The sequence below is a fragment of the Pinus tabuliformis genome, chromosome 7, assembly GCF_031772625.1.
Source record: "Pinus tabuliformis cultivar Carrire ecotype Pingquan chromosome 7, CPIR1, whole genome shotgun sequence".
NCBI classification, from domain to species: Eukaryota; Viridiplantae; Streptophyta; class Pinopsida; order Pinales; family Pinaceae; genus Pinus; species Pinus tabuliformis.
Window position 1 is genome coordinate 1,315,059,336 of NC_142293.1, and position 21,397 is coordinate 1,315,080,732.

General features: G+C 40.4%; 1 protein-coding gene across 3 annotated transcripts in view; it reads right to left on the minus strand.

Moving 5' to 3' along the window:
• IAR1 (ZIP metal ion transporter family) overlaps positions 1-20,541 on the minus strand; it is a 316,822-nt gene extending 296,281 nt beyond the window's left edge. For 2 of the 3 annotated variants that reach the window (XM_089459678.1, XM_089459677.1), the window contains exon 1: positions 19,753-20,541. In XM_089459678.1, the coding sequence (XP_089315804.1) occupies positions 19,753-20,170 (418 nt within the window). In that variant the 5' untranslated portion in view covers positions 20,171-20,541. The remainder of the gene's footprint in view (positions 1-19,752) is intronic. The other variant, XM_089459676.1, reaches the window with a different exon arrangement.
• Between the last annotated feature and the right edge of the window lie 856 nt (positions 20,542-21,397).

A 21,397-nucleotide genomic window follows, 5' to 3' on the forward strand; every position in this document is an offset into this window, starting at 1 on the left:
TGTTCAGATGAAATGTTTGGGCAAATTTGTATCCCCACAGGACCCTTTTTATCATCATTGTCCACCACCCCACAATGATGCCTCTTCACACGGGTATATGAACCACTATATGGTTTTCCTCCATGACAACCATGAGGGCACACAAATTTGTAGCTTCCACCACCCTTTCTCCCATCAAGTTTGGTCACATAGTTCCACAAGGGTGTTAATGCAACTTTCCCCTCTAGTGTTTCAGTTTCCCCTTCAGGTTCAACATCATCCCCTTCCTCTTCAAACCCTTCCTCCTCATCATACATTGGGTCACTCATATTGGGACCACTGTCCTCTTATGCTTCTTCCCTTCTATTCCTACTCCCCCTTGCCATCATTAAAACCAATAGTGGAATAATACATAGAAGCCAAAAGAACACCATCTTGGAATATGGATATAGGTGGTGGACAACCTGCAAGTAAAGAAGCAAGTAAAAACAATGGGAAAGAGTAGGAGAGGGAGGAGAAAAATACAAAAAAAAATGTCAAAAAATAAGGGAGTTTGGGGTTTGAACTTACCTCTTTAGCTCTTGTAGATGAAGTCCTCCAAGCACTTGCTCCAAGCTCCTCCTCCTTCTCCTAGCTCCTCCTCCTTCACTCCTCCAAGCTCTCCTCTCTTCTCCTCTCTTCTCCTCTCCAATTCTCATAAACTCAAAGTGAGCAAATGAGGAATGAATGGGGGCTTTATTCCCTTCATTCCTCACCCTAACCCAAGGTGGACCGACCCCCAATATGCAAACTCACCTAAAAAAAAAAAAAAAATCGATTTTTTAAACAGCGCGACGCTTTTTCCGGAACCGTACAATTCGCCCTCCGAAGCGCACTTCAGAGATTCAGAAGCGCGCTTCAGAGGAACACTTCCGAAATTTCCAGGAAGCGTCCAAAACAAGTGGAACCGCGCTTTCGAGGACGCTTCCTGTACGAATCCGTACAGGACGCGCTTCGGGCCTTAGATCCAGGGGGGGCATTTCCTGCAACATTGGGGTACACAGCTTCAGATTGGGCAAGTTGTGCTTTAGATAGGAAGAGTACTTCCGGGTGTTGTTTTGGGTTGGGTTTGACAGTTGTGTTGTGGATCAGCCGGAAACAACAGTCAGTTGCATTGAGTTCAGCTGAGGCAGAGTATATGGCTGCTAGTTTGGCTAGTTGTGAGGCCATATGGCTTCGCAAGATGTTGTTTGGTCTATTTGGTCAGGCATTGAGACCTTCAGTAATTTACTGTGATAATCAGAGTTGCATAAAACTCACAGAGAATCCATTTTTTCATGACAGGTCAAAGCATATTGAGATCAAGTATCACTTCATTAGAGACTATGTCCAAAAGGGAGTTGTCAAGCTTGAGTACATTTCCACAAATGAGCAGGTAGCGGACATTTTCACCAAAGCCTTACCACGGGGCAAGCATGTCTACTTCAGAGACAAGATGGGAGTGGTGAGGAACACTTTCCTCGGTAAGAGGGAGTGTTAAAATTTGGGTACCAGAGAACAAATGGTTCCCTAAGGCTTTGATCTTTGGCCTAGGGAAAAGTGTCCAAATTTATTTGTACTTTTCTCCTAAAGTGACTTTATAAGTGGTAAAGTCAATTTAATTTAAAAGTGACTTTATAAGTGGTAAAATTACATTCTAATTTAAAAGTGACTTTATAAGTGGTAAAGTTACATTCTAATTTAAAGGTGACTTTATTAAACTCAATGAAGAATTAGAAAGTGAAAAAGTGACTATGGAAAATAAAAGGCTAAATGGGTCTTTATTTAAGTGGGTGAGTTAAAAAATAGAAAATGAGAATTAAATGCACATTTATTCTCATCCCTAGATCTAAATGAATCTCGGCTATTAGATCTTAGGGTAACCCAAGAGGTCCTTTAGAGAATAAAAGGAGAAGAGAAGAGGAAAAGATCAATTCATTCTTTCATGAGCATTTGAGAGAAAGAGAAGAGAGAGCAAGGAGAAAATATATGAGCAGTGAGGAAGTGAAGGAGAGCAGCAAGAAGACATTTCAGCAAATCTGGGCAGCATCATTTATTAGCATGCATCCCAAGGTAAAATCGTACAACAGGAGAAAGGCACAAAAATCGAAGAAGAGGGACAGCAAGTTCTGGGCACGCTTTTCAAGGCTAGCCTTATAGCATTTAATGTTGTTTTATTACTGTAAAAATTTATGTTTTGGTTGTTTGTTGATTGGCATGATTTTCGAGGTGGAGTTCAAGCACGAAAATCGAGATAAGTTGTAATTTGTGGTTGCTGGAATTTTTACTGTGTATTTTAGTTTTTCTGTAAAAGCATTTTTCAGAAATAAATAAGAGCTCTCAAACTGGTTTTCCCCAAGAGTTGTAGGGGGTTTTTTGTTGGCATTATGATTCTGGTATGGTTCTATGTTACAGATGTTGTACTTGATGGCAACACCCTCAAGTGGTAATGCTCTGATCAGGCTCTCAAAATGTTGCAAATTAAGAGGTACGCAGGAGAATAGTTCAAAAGGTGTGTACACGCAGCTACACCGTGAAGGGACTGCGGCCTCACACGCAGATCACCCGTTCAGAAGGTGCGTACCCCCAGTTCACTTACTTCAAGGCAGAGAAGCGCGTTCTCGTGGGGTTTCTTATGTTTGGCCCGCGGTATTTAGCCCGCCGTTCCTGATTCTATGGTTTTGGCCCGTGGTATTATTTTATATTATTATTATTATTGAGTCCCATGTTTTTGGGCCCCTTGCATTGGTTATCTATGGTATTGATCCATGATTTTAGGAAGAGCTTGCCTATATAAAGCAAAGGAGATCACTTGGCTAAGTATCTTTTGCAAATTGAATATCTTAAGATCTGAAATATTGGGTTATTGTTTTAAAAGCTTGATCTATATAAAAGTGAAGTTGAAAGCGAATCTGTGAAGGGTGATCTCTCGAGCGCATGATCAGATCTGAGTATCTGACGATCTGTAGCACACTGGTGGACTGCCAATTTGGCCCTAACCAGAAGTACGCAGGTGATTAACAGTGCAAGTGCGTGGGTACGCAGAGCAGAAAAAGGAGAAGTGCGTGGGTACGCAGAGCAGAAGAAGGCGCAGTGCGTGGGTACGCAGCGCGACAAAGGTTCAGGTGCGTAGGCACAGGGAAAGTACGCGGCGCTTCAGAAGCCGCAGGTGCGTGGGTACGCGGCGCGATAGCATCTGTGGGTGCGTGGCTGCAGTAGCAGTACGCGGCGCGATAGTATCTGTGGGTGCGTGCCTACAGTAACAGTACGCAGCGTGATTGAAGAAACAGTGCGTGGGTACGCAGTGCGGCAGAAGGGTCTCTGCGTGTATACGCAGGGGAGCAGAAGGTGAAGTGCGTACGCTCGCAGGCCAGAGAAAGAAAAACTGCGTATCTGTCTTAAGATCTTTTGTTGGCTGACTTTTCTCTGTTGATAAGGTGTTCTGGGTTTAGTTTACTGTTGATCTGGTTATTGCAGTTGACTGGGTGATTTACTTGATGTTTATGGATCCAGTTTGAAAATTTATGAAAAAAGTGATCCTTGAAAGAAAAGAAGTAGGGGATTGTAGCTCCCTTCCAGGAGAGACTGGAAAACGAGAGAGAGTTGTAGCTCTCTGCAGGTTGCAGCCTGCGTACTGGTAAAAGACTGCACCAGTACAAAACCATTGTAAAAGGAGTTTCTAATTTGAAAGAAGATAGAGACATATTGCAGCAGGTGGTTTTCACCCACATTGGGTTTCCACCTTACATCTTGTGTTCTTTGGTGTGACTATCTGTTTCCTTTGTTCATGCTCATTATTTTATGGTACTGACATGCAAAAAATAATTCAAAGAATAAACAAGGAAGATTTATTAAAAGAACCTGATAATACTTATTCACCCCCCCTCTCAGTATTATTTCCAACAATTGGTATCAGAGCAGGTCCTTCAGAGAAGCTTGATCGCTTGAAAGAAGATCATTCATCATGAGCAACTACGAGAGGGAAGCATCAATCAGGCCACCAATTTTTGATGGGACAAACTTCAATTATTGGAAGGTAAGAGTTACTGCCTATCTTCAATCTCTTGGTACAGAAGTTTGGGATATCATAGATACAGGCTACACTTTTCCTTCAGCTACTCCTACAGATACGGCCGAAAAGAAGAAATATGAAACAAATGCTAAAGCAGTCAATACTCTGCTGGGATGCCTATCTCAAACAGAATTCGTGAAGGTTATGCAATATAAATCCGCAAAAGAAATATGGGACAAGATTGTCTTGAGCTGCGAAGGAGATGAACAGGTAAAGCGTGCTAAACTTCAAACCCTCAGGATTCAGTATGAGAATCTCAGAATGTATAATGATGAAAGTGTGGCTAACTATTTCCTTCGGGTAGATGAGATTGTTAATTGCATGAAAAACTTGGGTGAAGAAATAAAAGAGGCTATTGTGGTTGAAAAAGTTCTAAGATCATTGTCCCCCAAGTTTGAATCTAAGGTGTCTGCAATAGAAGAAAAGGAAAATCTACGAATTCTTACTATGTCTCAGCTACACGGAATTCTAACTGCTTATGAAATGAGAAAGGGAGGTCCATCAGACAGAAGAGAAGCTGCTTTCAAGGCTTCAGGCAAAGGAGACTATTATGAAGCAAGTCACGTGCCAGAAGAAGAAGAAGAAGAATCAAATTTTGTCAGAAATCTTCAAAGGGGTACTGGAAGGTTCAGAGGTAAGTTACCTTTTAAATGCTTTGCTTGTAGAAGAGTAGGTCATTATGCTGCGAAATGTCCTCATAAGGATAAAGGAAAGGAACCTGCTAGATGGAACAAGAAACAGATTGCAAATAAGAAAAGCTACTACACTCATGAAGATAGTGATGGTCTATCAAATAGTGATGAAGATGAACGAGGTAATGACTATAAACTCTTAATGGCATTTGAAGATGATGATTACATGGATGCTATAGATGTGGATAGCTTTTGTGAAGAAATTTCTAGACTCAAGACATGTATAGAAGAAAAGAATAGGATCATTGATACTCTGCAACTTCAAATTGATGAAAAAGAAAAATATCTTGAAAAGTTAGAAGGTGAAATTGTTGGTCTTAGAAAAGAGATTGAGAAAACAAAGGCTATTAATCTTAAGTTTGTCAAAGGATCTGAAACTCTGGATGAGATCATCAATGTACAGCGTTCTCCTCTAAACAAGACAGGTTTGGGCTATAATGGAGAAACTTCTCAAGCATCCACCTCAAAGAGTTATCTTGATGCAGCAAGAAGGAATGAGCAAAAGCACAATGGAGATCACCAGGTAAAGCAGGGACCAATTACAAACAAAGACTATCAGGCAAATCAGGGGCAATCCGTCTTAAGGATGAACAAAAGCTACAACCAGCCACAGGTAAAATCCTCTCAATTTGCTTCAAGAATGAATGACAGTAGAAATTACAATCGTTTGGCCGGAAGATTTGATAACCGCAGAAGTTTCTTCAATGGACAATGCTTTTCTTGCCATAATTTTGGTCACAAAGCAGCTCAATGTGTTGCATATAAAACGATCATGACTAGAGAAGCTCAAAAACAAAGAAGTATGACCGGGATTACAAAAAGGACCTATAACAACTTTTCGGTTCTTGAAAATGAAGTTGAATGTTCTATTTGCAATAATTTTGGTCATGAAGATTCTGAATGCAGGAGCAGGTTTCAGCAAACAAAGGAACAAGCCTCAAGCACCAAAACATGGAGAATAAAGGAACCACAAACAGAAAGATGTGGGATAGCATTTTATGCAGAGGGACAGGAAAATCTATGGTACATTGACAGTGGATGTTCGAAGCATATGACAGGTGATAAAGAAAAACTTGAATCATATTCTGCTCTAGAAAAAGGAAAGAAAGTTTCTTTTGGAAATGATACTCCTGCAACTATAAAAGGAAAAGGCACTGCTCAGTTAAAAGAAAAGGTCAAAGCTGGAAATGTTTTGTATGTTGATGGATTGAAGCATAATCTTCTAAGTGTCAGCCAGATGTGTGATCAAAGAACCGAGGTGATATTCAGATCAAATGGATGTCTTGTTCGTGATCTTGATACAGGTAAAACAGTGATCAAAGGTAAAAGAACTACAAACAATCTATACATATTTGAAGAAGGACAACAACAATGCTATCTGAGCAAGGATGATGAGCACTGGTTATGGCACCGGAGGTTGGGGCATCTAAGTTTTTCACAAATAAGGAAAGCATGCAAATATCAGGCAGTTCGTGGTCTTCCAGATATCAAAGTTCCAGACAACACCATATGCAAATCATGTCAGTTTGGAAAGCAAACCAGAACTACCTTTCCGGAGAAAGAAGGATCAGCTAGCATGCCTCTTGAGCTAGTTCATACAGATACATGTGGTCCATTCAGGAAAAGGGCACCTCGAGGAGAAGAATACTTGATATTATTTATTGACGATTTCTCCAGGTTTGTCTGGTTAGGACTTATGAAGCACAAAGATGAAGCATTCGAAAAATTCAAATCCTTTAAAGCCTTGGTTGAAAATGAATCAGGATACAAAATTAAGTGCCTTAGATCCGACAGAGGTGGGGAGTTTACCTCAAATGAATTTTTCGATTTCTGTGAAGAACATGGGATAAGAAGAGAATTCTCTACAGCTAGAACTCCTCAGCAAAATGGAGTGGTGGAAAGAATGAACAGAACTGTCCAACAAATGGCTCGTGCTATGCTTGACGAGTCTGGAACTCCCGCAACCTTCTGGGGTGAAGCAGCACATGCTGCGGTTATTATTCTCAACAAAACAAATGTCCGGGTGAACAGCACTCAAACCCCTCATGAGCTCTGGTATGGTGAGACTCCTTCGGTAAAGCACTTCAAAATCTTTGGGAGCAAATGCTATATTAAAAATACTGATGAGCAACTTGGCAAACTTGAACTTAGAGCAGATGAAGGCATTCTTCTTGGTTATTCTCCACATAGCAAAGCATACAAGTGCTACAATAAAAGACTTGGAAGAATTGTTGACAGCATTGATGTAGTGGTTGATGAAAAGGGATACATTCCTAGGCAAGTAAATCATGAAGATATCGAAGAAGATGAAGGCCATCCTCAAAGACAGAATGATGAAGAAGAAGAACCTCAAGAAGAACCAGAGGAGCAGATAAGGATAGAAGAGAAGACTCCATCCAGATATGTTCAGAAAAATCATCCAGAATCTCAGATTTTGGGACAGAAAGAAGCAGGTGTACAAACAAGAAGAACAATTGCAGAAGCTTCAAGCTATTTGGCATTACTCTCTTCCACTGAACCACAAAATGTGAAAGAGGCATGCAAAGATGAATGTTGGGTCAAAGCAATGGATGAAGAACTTGAGCAGATCGAAAAGAACAACACTTGGGAGCTGGTTCCTAGACCAAAGGATAAGAACGTTATAGGGACAAAATGGGTCTTCAAAAATAAATTGAATGAAAATGGAGAAGTAATTAGAAACAAGGCCAGACTTGTTTGTAAAGGGTATGCGCAGCAAGAAGGAATAGATTTTGAAGAAACCTTTGCTCCTGTTGCAAGACTTGAGGCCATCCGAATGTTCCTTGCTCTCTCAAGCTTTCAAAACTTCAAAGTATTTCAAATGGACGTGAAATCAGCCTTTCTGAATGGAGACTTGGAAGAAGAAGTATACATTGAGCAGCCAGATGGTTTCATTCTTGGAAATGATCCAAATCTTGTATGCAGATTGAAAAAGGCTCTCTATGGTCTCAAACAAGCTCCAAGGGCTTGGTACTATCGTTTGGACAAATATCTTCATCAACAAGGTTTTTCAAAAGGATCAGCAGACAGCAATCTTTATATAAAAGTTGAAAATGACAAATTGCTAATACTTGTTGTGTATGTAGATGACATTATCTTTGGCAGTAATGAAGAAGCTATGAGTCAAAGCTTTGCCTTGGTGATGCAGAAAGAATTCGAAATGTCCTTGCTGGGAGAACTGACATATTTTCTTGGTTTGCAAATCCAACAAAAAGGAGGAGGGATCTTTTTGTCTCAAACCAAGTATCTCAAGCAGATTTTGAAGAAATATGGCATGGAAGATGCAAAACCAGTATGTACACCCATGGTCACAGGATGTAGCCTCAGTGCAAATGATGAATCAGCAGCAGTGCATCAACCAACCTACAGATCTATGATTGGAAGTCTACTTTATTTGACAGGTACCCGACCAGACATCATGCATGCAGTGGGAATAGTTGGAAGATTTCAAGCAAATCCAAAGGAAACTCATCTTCAGGCAATGAAGAGAATCTTTAAATTTCTTCAAGGGACTCAAAATTATGGCTTATGGTATCCTAGAGATACAGATCTCACACTTCATGCTTATACAGATGCAGATTGGGCAGGAAGCGTGGATGACAGGAAGAGCACAAGTGGTGGTGCGTTCTTTATGGGCTCCAGATTGGTATCTTGGTTCAGCAAGAAACAGAGTTCGATTGCCTTGTCTACAGCTGAAGCAGAATATGTTGCTGCTGCATCTTGCTGCACTCAACTCCTTTGGATGATGCAGACCTTGCAGGACTTTCAAATCACTTGTACACCACCTATCTCCATCTTATGTGATAACACAAGTGCAATCAGCATTTCAAAGAACCCAGTCATGCATTCAAAGACCAAGCACATACCGATCAAGTATCATTTTCTCCGGGAACAAGTACTTGAACAAAAGATCAAGTTGGAGTATGTTCCTTCTAAGGAACAAGTTGCTGATATACTCACCAAACCATTGCCCAGGGAGACCTTTGAATACCTCAGGCAAAAGCTGGGGGTTGTTGATGCATCATCTTGTTGAATCTCTTCTGATGGTTACATGTGCTGGGTTGCGGATTGATTGAAGATCGAATGGCACAGGTTCAGGGGGAGCATATAATGCATTGTTGGCATTATAGAAGGAGATCATGGATGCTGGTCTGAATATTGCTGCAATATGTCTCTATCTCTTTCATGGTCATTTATGGTGTTTGGTGGATTATGGTTCTTCTTTGCAGATCTGGTTCATATTCAGGGGGAGCATGTTCTTAGGGGGAGCATAACCCTTTGCCCTTGATGTCAAAGGGGGAGAATGACGTTGAAGATTTTGAGGTTGCCATCAAGTCCAAAGGGGGAGATTGTTGGCATTATGATTCTGGTATGGTTCTATGTTACAGATGTTGTACTTGATGGCAACACCCTCAAGTGGTAATGCTCTGATCAGGCTCTCAAAATGTTGAAAATTAAGAGGTACGCAGGAGAATAGTTCAAAAGGTGCGTACACGCAGGTACACCGTGAAGGGACTGCGGCCTCACACGCAGATCACCCGTTCAGAAGGTGCGTACCCCCAGTTCACTTACTTCAAGGCAGAGAAGCGCGTTCTCGTGGGGTTTCTTATGTTTGGCCCGCGGTATTTAGCCTACCGTTCCTGATTCTATGGTTTTGGCCCGTGGTATTGTTTTATATTATTATTATTATTGAGTCCCATGTTTTTGGGCCCCTTGCATTGGTTATCTATGGTATTGATCCATGATTTTAGGAAGAGCTTGCCTATATAAAGCAAAGGAGATCACTTGGCTATGTATCTTTTGCAAATTGAATATCTTAAGATCTGAAATATTGGGTTATTGTTTTAAAAGCTTGATCTATATAAAAGTGAAGTTGAAAGCGAATCTGTGAAGGGTGATCTCTCAAGCGCATGATCAGATCTGAGTATCTGACGATCTGTAGCACACTGGTGGACTGCCAATTTGGCCCTAACCAGAAGTACGCAGGTGATTAACAGTGCAAGTGCGTGGGTACGCAGAGCAGAAAAAGGAGAAGTGCGTGGGTACGCAGAGCAGAAGAAGGCGCAGTGCGTGGGTACGCAGCGCGACAGAGGTTCAGGTGCGTAGGCACAAGGAAAGTACGCGGCGCTTCAGAAGCCGCAGGTGCGTGGGTACGCGACGCGATAGCATCTGTGGGTGCGTGGCTGCAGTAGCAGTACGCGGCGCAATAGTATCTGTGGGTGCGTGCCTACAGTAACAGTACGCATCGTGATTGAAGAAACAGTGCGTGGGTACGCGGTGCGGCAGAAGGGTCTCTGCGTGTATACGCAGGGGAGCAGAAGGTGAAGTGCGTACGCTCGCAGGCCAGAAAAAGAAAAATTGCGTATCTGTCTTAAGATCTTTTGTTGGCTGACTTTTCTCTGTTGATAAGGTGTTATGGGTTTAGTTTATTGTTGATCTGGTTATTGCAGTTGACTGGGTGATTTACTTTATGTTTATGGATCCAGTTTGAAAATTTATGAAAAAAGTGATCCTTGAAAGAAAAGAAGTAGGGGGTTGTAGCTCCCTTCCAGGAGAGACTGGAAAACGAGAGAGAGTTGTAGCTCTCTGCAGGTTGCAGCCTGCGTACTAGTAAAGGACTGCACCAGTACAAAACCATTGTAAAAGGAGTTTCTAATTTGAAAGAAGATAGAGACATATTGCAGCAGATGGTTTTCACCCACATTGGGTTTCCACCTTACATCTTGTGTTCTTTGGTGTGACTATCTGTTTTCTTTGTTCATGCTCATTATTTTATGGTACTGACATGCAAAAAATAATTCAAAGAATAAACAAGGAAGATTTATTAAAAGAACCTGATAATACTGATTCACCCCCCCTCTCAGTATTATTTCCAACATTTTTTTCCAGGGTCACATTAACCAAAAATCATTGTGTTATTTTCTGTGTGTGGCTGTCATAATTTTGCTGTGTTTTATTTCTACAATTTCAGCAGTTGTGAAATCTCTAAATTTGTGTTTTCAAAAAATTATTGTCATTTCCAAATTTTAGAATTTTTATCATGCTTGGATTTAAAACTAAATGCATGGAGTGATAAGAAAAACTGATAACGGAGTGGGGGTTGAAATTTCTTCAATATCTTCATTTTATCTCGAAATCACGAATTTTTGGCCTAGCAGATGTTTGCCGATTTTTACTGATATTTTGATGGTATCTTGATTTTGTCGATGTTTGCCAATTTTTACTGATATTTTCTCGATTTTTACGATTATTTTCTTCCGGACCCTTGTTGATTTTATCCCAATGCCGATGTTCGCAACATTGGTATAAACCAACCCACACAATGTACAAAAAATGAACACAGTTTTGCAAATGAAAGTTCTTTAGTGATGGCACTTATCTCATAAGACAACATTTGGTAGAGGGGCGGCTAGCCTTTAATAAAATATTTCTAACAACTAGCTAACGACTAGTTGAACTCCTCTAGAAATTATTTTTTACTACTCATCCACATGTTGGAGACTAAGTAAATTCATAAAATATTACATTACACAATTTAATTTGACCACTACGGGGTCGAATTGCTCCACAATGCCCAAATAAACCCATTGTTCCCTTTGAAAGTGGCCCGAAATGGTCAAAGATGAAGAATAGTAACAATAGTAGCTCAACGTCCCTCTTGAGGAAGCTCGACTTAGTCTCTCACTACTCGACTTGGTCTCCAAGTGGTTCGTTTTTGTCTTTGTGTTCATTTGTTGGCTTCATAATGGCTAACTGATGATCCATCCTCAACTTCCTGGTCCAAGGTACCTCCAACGATTAGACCCTCTAACAACTAGTTTACTCTCCAACAATAGTTCACTTGTCCCTTTGCTCCATAGTAAACTCGAGTTAGCCATTTGTGCTCTAGATCCCCAATGCCCTAGTGAATTAGGCCAATTTGACACCTGGGTTCACCGAAATCAACGTTGATCCAAGCTGTGTATACCTTCAAATCTTCACATCCTTTCTAGCATTGCATCATCATCACTGCTCCTGCCATGTCATCAGACAGCGATGTTGGTTCTCTGACGCCTTGAGGAATCTAGGGATCTAAGACTTGGGCTTTGTTTCTCTCATTCCGTAGATCACTTTTGACACAATGCATGTACCAAACTACATAGCTTTGACCTTGTTCTACCATCTGGAACTTGTCTGACTTGTTTGACCACCTTTGACCAATTGTAACATGCCATTGCCTTCATTGTTTAGAAAACTTTTACATGCATGCAACCCTCTCATGAAGCTAAACAATCTTAGACCAAGTTGAATTTTTGGCTTCTGGGACCTCTTTGCACTGGGAGACGTGAACTTCCTCAAGAATTGTGAAAGTTGTCAATATGAGACTGCCATGTATGAGAACTGTCTGAATTGCACCAAAGCCAAGGCCACCTACAGACTTAATAGACTCATAACCATGCAGTAAGAGAAAGGTGCATCTTGACTCAGGTTAGACTAGCCCATACATAGGTGATCATCCCTATAAAAGCAGGGTTCCATAAACCATCAATCCTCAAGTAAGCCCACCTAAGGTCCTCCAATCCTATACAAGACAAAAGGAGGCAGAGTTGAACTTCAAGGAACCAACAATGGTCCAACAAAAACAATAAGATATAGATAATAAGATACAAGGTCTAGGATGTTAATTTTCCACTGCTCTATGCTATGTCAATTACTTTAGCCCAATTCAATCCTTCATTAAGCAATTTTTTCCGGTAACAATTAAATTCTTCCAATAATTAACAATAATTGAAGATAGAACAGTAAATGCAATGACAATAGGAGACAATCAAAACATCAACAAGAGACATTGATTTGGTCAAAGACCAGGGAAAAACCCCACAAGGGGAAAACCCTTTGAAATTCTTCTTCTATTAGATTGTCATAAAATGTTCAGCAGAGAGTACAATGAGCCCAAATCCATAAACAAGAATCAAAGTCAAAGTTTTGACTTGTGCAACAATTCACCCAACCAATATCCAAAATATGAGCCAATAGTCAAATTTGGTCAAAGTCAACGGCAGCAACAGCAACACCGAATAGTCAACAGTCCTCCAAATGAACTCGGTCAGCAGTCAAAGAATGCGGCCTGCCCAACTAGTCAAAGAGCCATAAAAACACTCAAAAATCTCCTTCAATCTCGGTCAAAGTCAAAGTCAAAGGCAACCAAAACCCTAGTTGCAGATCTAAAGTCAACCACAGTCAAAGTGCCCATAAATTCTCAATTTTTGTGCCCAAAAATTTGGCCCTCCAAAACAGTCCAAAAGCCCAAGTCAAAATAAGTCAAATCATGCCCAATCTCCAAAAGTCAAACTTAGTCAAAGTGTTGGTCAAAACAGATTTTGACCTCCTGCAATTTTCTCCTTCCTCTTGCTCGCATGTGTGAAGAGATTCCTGTAATTTTCAAATGTATCGAACCCAAGAAGAGAAGATGAGATGATGAGATGATGATGTCTCAAATGAGGCTCCTTGACTTGTATTTATAGGTGTTGGAGGAGGGGCAATTTATCCTCTAGGCCGACTTGATCAAATGTGTCATTGTGGGCTTGACTTCAAAAATACATTTTCCCTTATCCAAATTCAGTGCTTCAAAGGTCAATTTTGGTCCTCTCGAAAAGAGGAATCTAGTCCAATGATTGGAATTTGTCACTAAGCTGCCAAATTAACACTCCCTCTCAGCTAGGGAGAAATTCCAACTGCATCATGTGATCATCGCAAATATCCTGTCATCAAATCATGTCTCATCTCTGCTCTACTCTACCTACTAAATCATTCTTCAATCTAAAAAATAAGAATCATAAGGGAGCTTCAGCTACCACCCTCTATACCGAGCAATAGGCGAGATACAACTTACCGAGCAAGGATCACAACCATCCCATTATGCAATCAATGGGCGAGATACCACTTGCTATATAAGAGGTAAGGATCACATCCATCCTATTGCCTATCGATCTTCCCAACAATGACCCTCAAGAGTCATGTGGTAGAACACCTGCATCATAATCTGAGCTTGGGTGAGATACCCGACTTACCAAAGGTAAGGATCACACACCCCCAAGCCTCCTCAACCCGTTGGCCAGACAGGGAGGGACAATCCCAACAAGCCCGGCTTGTGTGTATGATTGGGGTATAATCTGCTAGAACAAGATACGGGGAGATACCGGACTTGTCAAAACGAACAAGGATCATGCACACCCTATGGATGACAATAGGGGAGATACCCAACCTACTGTAAGAGTAGGGATCATGCACACCTATTGTCCAAAGTTCCCTCAACCCCAGGAGCCCTCAATGCTCCATTCCACCTTGGGAGCTCAATCAAGGGGGAAGAGTTATGCTTAGTGTTCTTGATCAGCGAAGCCCCTTATCCGAAGGGGTCACATCCATTAGTCCAAGTTGCTCTCTGAAGACCAAGAACTTCCCTTTCAACAAAGCCTCGGTGAGAATATCTGCTATTTGCTCATATGTCGATATGTGATGGAGTCTAATGACTCTTCTCTACACCATGTCTCGAATGTAATGATACTTGATCTCTATATGCTTGGACTTGTCACGAAATACAGGATTCTCTGCCAATCGAATCCAACTCTTGGTGTCACAATATATCACAATAGTGTCCGGGACTTGCTCAAACAGTTCTCCAAAGAGCTTCCTCAACCAAACTGCCTCATAGCCAGCCATGCTAGCGGCAATATACTCTGCCTCAGCGATACTCAAAGCTACAGATTATGTTTTTTGCTCATCCAAGATATCATGGCAGATCCAAGGCTAAAACAACATCCTGAAGGGTTCTTCTTGTCAACAACGTTTCCTACCTAGTCAGCATCGGTATATCCATGAAGTCTTACATTTTCGCCGATGTATCTTAAACCAAGGGTAATCGAACCATGCAAATATCTCATAATATGTTTGCCAGTAACCCAATGTGCATGGAGAGGCTCGGTCATGAATTGACTCAGGGTGTTCACTATATAGCATATGTCCAGACGGGTGTTCACTAAGAACATCAGAGCCCCAATCAACTATCTATACTCGGATTCGCCAAATCGGGTCCTGCAACTTCTCCACATAGGTTCTTGAAATTCATTTCCATTGGTGTGGCCAGGGACTTGCATTCTGTCATTCCAAGTCTTTCCTACAACTTCAAAACATATTTTCCCTATGAAAGGAAAATATCACCAAGCCTTTGCGATACCTCAAGGCCTAGGAAGTAGTGCATGAGTCCAAAGTCCTTCATTTCGAATTCAGAGGCCAACTCCCTCTTACACTCGAACATCAGGGGCTCACTACCTGTCAGAAATAAATCGTCAACATATAAAACTAAAATCAAGGGCATACCTTAGACCACCTTGAAGTAGAGGTTGGGATCGACACTGCTTCTTGTGAATCCAAGCTTCACCAGGTAACTATCTATGTGGGTGTACCATGCTCTAGGGGCTTGCTTCAAGCCATACAATGCCTTCTTCAACCTATAAACATGAGTCTTTCGGTCCTCCACTTCAAATCCCTATGGCTACTCAACGTAAACTTCTTGTAACATGACATGGAGGAATATCGTCTTCACATCCAACTAACGAAAAGTCCATCCTTGACTTGCAGCAAGGGCAACTATTGAACAAATGGTTGTATATCGAGCCACAGGAACAAAGATATCATCATAACCTTCTCCCTCTTTCTAGGAGAATCCTCTTGCCATGAACCTTGCCTTCTCAATACTTCCATCAGTTCCATGCTTGACCTTGAATAGCCATTTTGAAGTCACCATTGATTTGCCTAGTCTCAAAACAACATCCCATACATCATTATTCATAATTGATTCGTATTCTTCAGCCATGCCATCCTTCCAGACTTGTTCTTTCATGGCTTCCTCAAAGGTGTGAGGCTCAGCTTGAATCATATTGCTCGTCGCTACAACATATCCCTAGTACTTACACGGCTTCGTACTTTCTCTAAAAGTCTCTCTGGCGAGAATGTGTCTCTCGGCATCCTGTAATGTGTCACGAAGCCAAAGTGGCCTCTTCTTGGCAAGGGGATCACATGGAGGAGGATCCAAGGGGTCCATGGGCTCCATGGGATCATCAACAATGTCTCTCTCGGATTCCATCACGAAAGGACCTTCTAGAATATCCATATCATCACTTTCCTTCTCAGGAGGAGGAGGCGGAGGAAGGTCCCTTGCTTTTCCAAGGGCAACATCTTCATCAAATGTTACATCCTTGCTAATTTCAACCTTCCTTTGACTAGAAATATATATTCTAAATGCTTTGGAATCTTCACAATACCCAACAAACATACCTTTTCTTCCAGTGGCTTCTAGCTTGTTTCTTTTGTCTTTCGGCACATGAAAATATACGAGGCAGCCAAATATATGGAGATGACCAATGTCGGGCTTAACACCTATGAATACTTCTTCGGGAGTCTTGTTGTCCAATGCTTGATGAGGAACCTTGTTTTGAACATATATTGTTGTATTTGTTGCTTCACCCCAAAGGAACTTCAGCAGCTTTTGATCATGGAGCATGGCTCGGGCAGCTTCTACAATAGACCTGTTCTTTCTCTCAACCACTCCATTTTGTTTGGGATTATAGGGCATAATCATCTCCTTCTTGATACCTTCCTTCTTTCAAAAATCTATGAATTCATTTGAAATGTATTCTCCACCATTGTTGGACCTGAAGATCTTAATTTTCTTCCCTATTTGATTTTCGACCAAAGCCTTGAAGTCCTTGAACATTTCGAAGGCCTCATCCTTATGCTTCAAGTAATATATCCATGTCTTCCTTGAGAAATCATCGATGAAGGTTATGTAGTAGAGATGGCCACCAAGAGAATGTACAGGCATTGGTCCACATATGTCAGAATGAATGAGTTGGAGAATGTCATTCATCTTGTTCTTGCTAGAGGGGAATGGTCCCCTTGTCTTCTTTCCATTAGCACATCCTGGACATACTCCATCATGTTGGGATTGAACATCAGGGATCCCAGAGACCAACTTCTTCAATTTCGGAAGAGCTTCATAATGTAGATGGGCCAATCTTCGATGCCACAACTCGCTTTGATGATTAGTATCATGGACCATTGCTAGAAGAGGTCTTCCAGTGACTCTATAGAGTCCTTCAAATCTAGACCCAATGTGAAAGCATCTCTCATAGGGGATCCCACAGGCCAAGTAAGTACTTTTCCCTTGATGAAGGCAACTCTCATTCCTTTTTCCTCCAAAGCAGATATAGATACCAAATTCTTCTTCAATCTCAGCACATACATCACATCATGAAACAAATTCCCAAGAGTCCAAATGAAATTTAACAGAACCAAAGCCCTTAATGGGATGAGTGGAGTTGTCTCCAAGAATAATCTTCAAATTGGACTCCCTCTCTACCAAGTTAGAGAGAACCTCCTTATACCCAAAGAAATGATGAGAGGCCCCACTATCAACCAACCAACTATCCCAAGTATCCGGGGGAGAGGAACTAGAAAGTGCAGAAATAAGGATATATTCAGATTGACAAGTAGGAGGGTTGCTTTCATACCTGGAATTTCTTGACTTCTTTTGAGGACGATGGTCTTCATCGCAATCATTTGGAGCATCTCTTCTTCTTTGTCCATCTCTTCCATTTCAATTATTCCTTCAATCATCTCTCCCTCTTTGATTATTGAACCTGCTATTGTTGCTTCTAGTGTTGTATCTTGGAGCATTGTTCTTCTCAGGGCAACCTTGAGCATAGTGAACCTTCTGAAAATTGTAGCATTTAATGTGTGATGGTTCCTTGTCAAGCAGAGGAGTTACATTAATCAGCAGTGTCTTAACTTGGGACCTGTGGCTCTACCATGTCAGGCCAAGAAGTTACCTCATGTAAACAATATATAACATAAAGAGGTGTGACCTTTGGGATTCATATTCCAAGGTCGTTTTCTATTCTAACTCTTCATTTTCCTTTATTTACATATTTATAATTTGCTCATCCAATCCCTGAAGATTAGGTGTCTAACATAAGCCAAGATCATTAAGTTGATATTGTTCCACAAGTGAGTAAATTGCAAACATCTTCACCAAAGCACTTGGAAGAGAAAAAATTTAAAAGTTCAGAAAGATATTTGGACTTACAACCACCCCTTTAGATTAAAAGGGGGAATGTTAGATGCCTAACCCTTGGGGTTATGTTATTTTGTAAATATTGTTGTAAACATTAATTTAGGAGGAATATGAAGAGTTGTAGGTGAATAGAAAGAGTCATTCGGACCTCTTGGAAGATGAAACCAAAGGTCACTCCTCAAATGTATTTACGTATAGTTCACATAAATAAAGAAGCTTTAATATGTGGAGTTAATCAACCCTGGTTGACATGCATCAGTTTGCCTTCTCTTCGTGCAGACTTATTCTCCTGTGCACATGCACCTTATCCATGTATTGTGCCTTATCTCTTGATTTAATGGACTTGCATTATTTGTTCTCTCCGAAAGCACTAGGACAATGTCCCCACTCTATGTTTGAATCAAAATAACAAACTTTTGTTCAGATGCACTTGCCATGTGCTGGGTTCAATGCTCTCCACAAGTGATCTGCACCCGATACACCCTCAGACTTTATCTTTTTGGCTCTTAAAATTACTTCAGCTGCAATACTGAGTTGGTTTTTGAAAGCACACATGCACAAGATACGAGAGATAACTTTCACGCCCAACTCACTTAATTTTGTACTGCATAAGAACATGGAATTATAGTTCAACATTTGTTTTAAATTAGGCTGCTGAGAATAAGAATAGCCTTCCAGCCAAAAATACTTCACCCTAAAATAGACAAATCTTATCATGAAACTACCTATTGTATTTTATCCTAACCTTGCTCCTATTTTTAGCAGAAGAGGGAAACCGTCTAGAATGGTCAATACATACTTTAACAGATTTGTCCAATAAGGAATGGACGATAATGTTACTAGCCTGCATGATATGGACACATTACTGCTAGATCAAGTTCTTATGCAAATGTGTGCCAGTATTCAAACCTTCTACTGCGCAGATATCACTGCTAGATCAAGTTATTATTATTAAAATGTGTGCCTGTACTCTCCCATTCTACTGTGCTGCTAATCATTTATTAACATTGTTCACCTAAAATGTCTACATCTTTTACTACTTGGAATAGAATTCTGCACCTTTGTACCTAGGCACAATTACTGCATCATGATCACAACCATGTCTAGGGTACTTTTGAGAATACTAGCTCTTCGCAAGGGGCCTCTAAAGTATAAATACCTCGATAGGTGGTCAATGATATGTCCGCTAATTGTTACGCCGCTCCTAATACGGAGGATTGTTTTGCATTGGCTCAGTTAGTCTTTGTTGTCATAGACTATCATTATGTCTTTTCAGTATTGTTTAGCTATGGTCTTTTCCATATTAGTCTTCCTTCCTGTGGTTTGCTTCATCACATAATGTTGTCCTTTAAGGAACCCCTTGACTACTGAGAGTCCAAGTAACTTTCCTATTTCATTACTAGTATATGGAGGATTTTACCCAACCCGTTGCCAAAAAATAACAGTAGCTAGAGTTTGTTGAACTGTAGGGACTGACCAAAAGTGGGGAAAGCGCTGCGATTTGAGAATGTAGGAAGCTATCCCTAAATTCTTTCGGGTTGGAATGAGCCCGAATCATATGAGGAAAATACTGGCACTAACCTCTTTTTTGTAGTTTTGATATTGATCATGTAAGTAGACCAAAATGCCCACAAAAATAGAACAAAAATTAAACTTCCGGTAATAAACAGAAAACAAGATGGTAACAGTACAAATTTTAAACCATTATCAAAAAAAAAAATTGAACAGAATAATGAGAAAACTGTTCACAAACTCAGGACTACTGATTGATATAACTGCCGCGGACAATTTGTTGAAAACTCAAGGAACCATGATCTAGAACAAAAGAGTACAACTTAAAGAACATGTGTGACATTCTGCACCTGTTGTAGATAGGTGTTCATGGTCATGGTCTTCGTGGTCATGATAGTCATAACCAAATCCATGCAGTCTCAGATCCTCCTCCTCTTTCAATTCTTCTGGAAGCCTGAATGATTTGGGAATGTGGTCAAGTTCATGGTGGTGGTCGTGGTGGTCATTGTCATGATCATGGAAATGGGAATGTCCACACCCATGATGATCAGAATGGTCCTCGTCACTTGCAATTCCATTAATTTCCCCATGACTGTGATCTCCGTGGTGATGGTGATGGTGATGGTGATGATCTGCAGAAGAAACCTCGTTGCTGAAAGGGCAGGAACCAGAACCTAGTGCTCTGCGTATGATAATCAACTCCAAAAACATAACAGATATTGCCCAGAGAATGAACTTCTCCTTTTGCCTTACACTGTGCCTACCCATTTTCACCTCGAAAAACTGCTTTCCAGTGAATATTGAAATCAACCCACAAATTTTCTCAACAGATCTTAAATTCCCAAAGAGCTAAAACCATTCAAATGAGTAAGCCTATGGGCCGACCAGGAAACCCAAATGAGATTTCGGACTGCGGCCTTGATCGTTATTTTGATTTGCAGGTGCCCTCTATAGTAATTATCACTGCCAATATAAAGAAAATTACTATTATCGCTATTATAATTGAGAATAGAATCACGTCCATTATTTTCGCGAGACGCCCCTGAATCTCCGCTTTCAGGCTTTTGTATTGTACATTTTCGACATGAGAATCAGGGAACGGAGTACACGGACGGATTCAGATTTGATTTGTTTTAAAGCTCGTAAAGAGAACCAAGATACTTTTACCCAAATGGGGATTGCTTATAGTGATTTTCTATTAAACTCTCTTAAAAAAAATTACTTAACCATCTCACCCAGAAATAGTGAAAATAGAGATGGGAATGTGTGAGTGCTCGGAGCCATTTAACTTGGTGGCAAATTTTTTAACAGTTGTTAGTACTCGATAATACATGAAGTTATGGTTTTTATTGATATTAAGATTAGATCTAATGTGTAATGTAGAGGGGCAAAATCTTTAGGTATTGTTTCAATGTGTACCAATCTTGGATTATGGAAGAACTTTTTTCATGAAATTTCTATCATATTTGTGGTTTGAAAAATTATGTTTTCAAATGTTAGTGTTATGGCGGTGAATGTTTATGAAATAGATTTACAATAAATACATGTTTATGGAATTTTAGTGTAATGTGTTTCTTACTTGGAATTTTTCAAAACTTTGAAGTCTTACTAACAATAATGGTAAGTATGTCTAGTGCTTAAGGTTTGCCTCAATGTTATTACCAGTTTAGATCCATCTAACACCAGATCTATCATGCGCCAAGAGGGATCAAATCCCTTGAGGTGCAAACCTTCTTTTTGGAGTGTAGAACTTTTGGAAAGGTTTGCACCTCGAGGGATTTGATCCCTCTCGCCGCATGATAGATCTGATATTAGATGGATCTAAGTTGGTTCCAGTTGAGGACAACAATGTCACATTTTTAGATTATCATTATTATGTATATATTTGAGATAAACTTCAAAATTCATTATTATGTTTGGATTTAGATGGTAATTTTTGTGAATGTTATAGTTGTTGTGTTATATTTTTATGTGTATGTAATTGTCTATCTATTA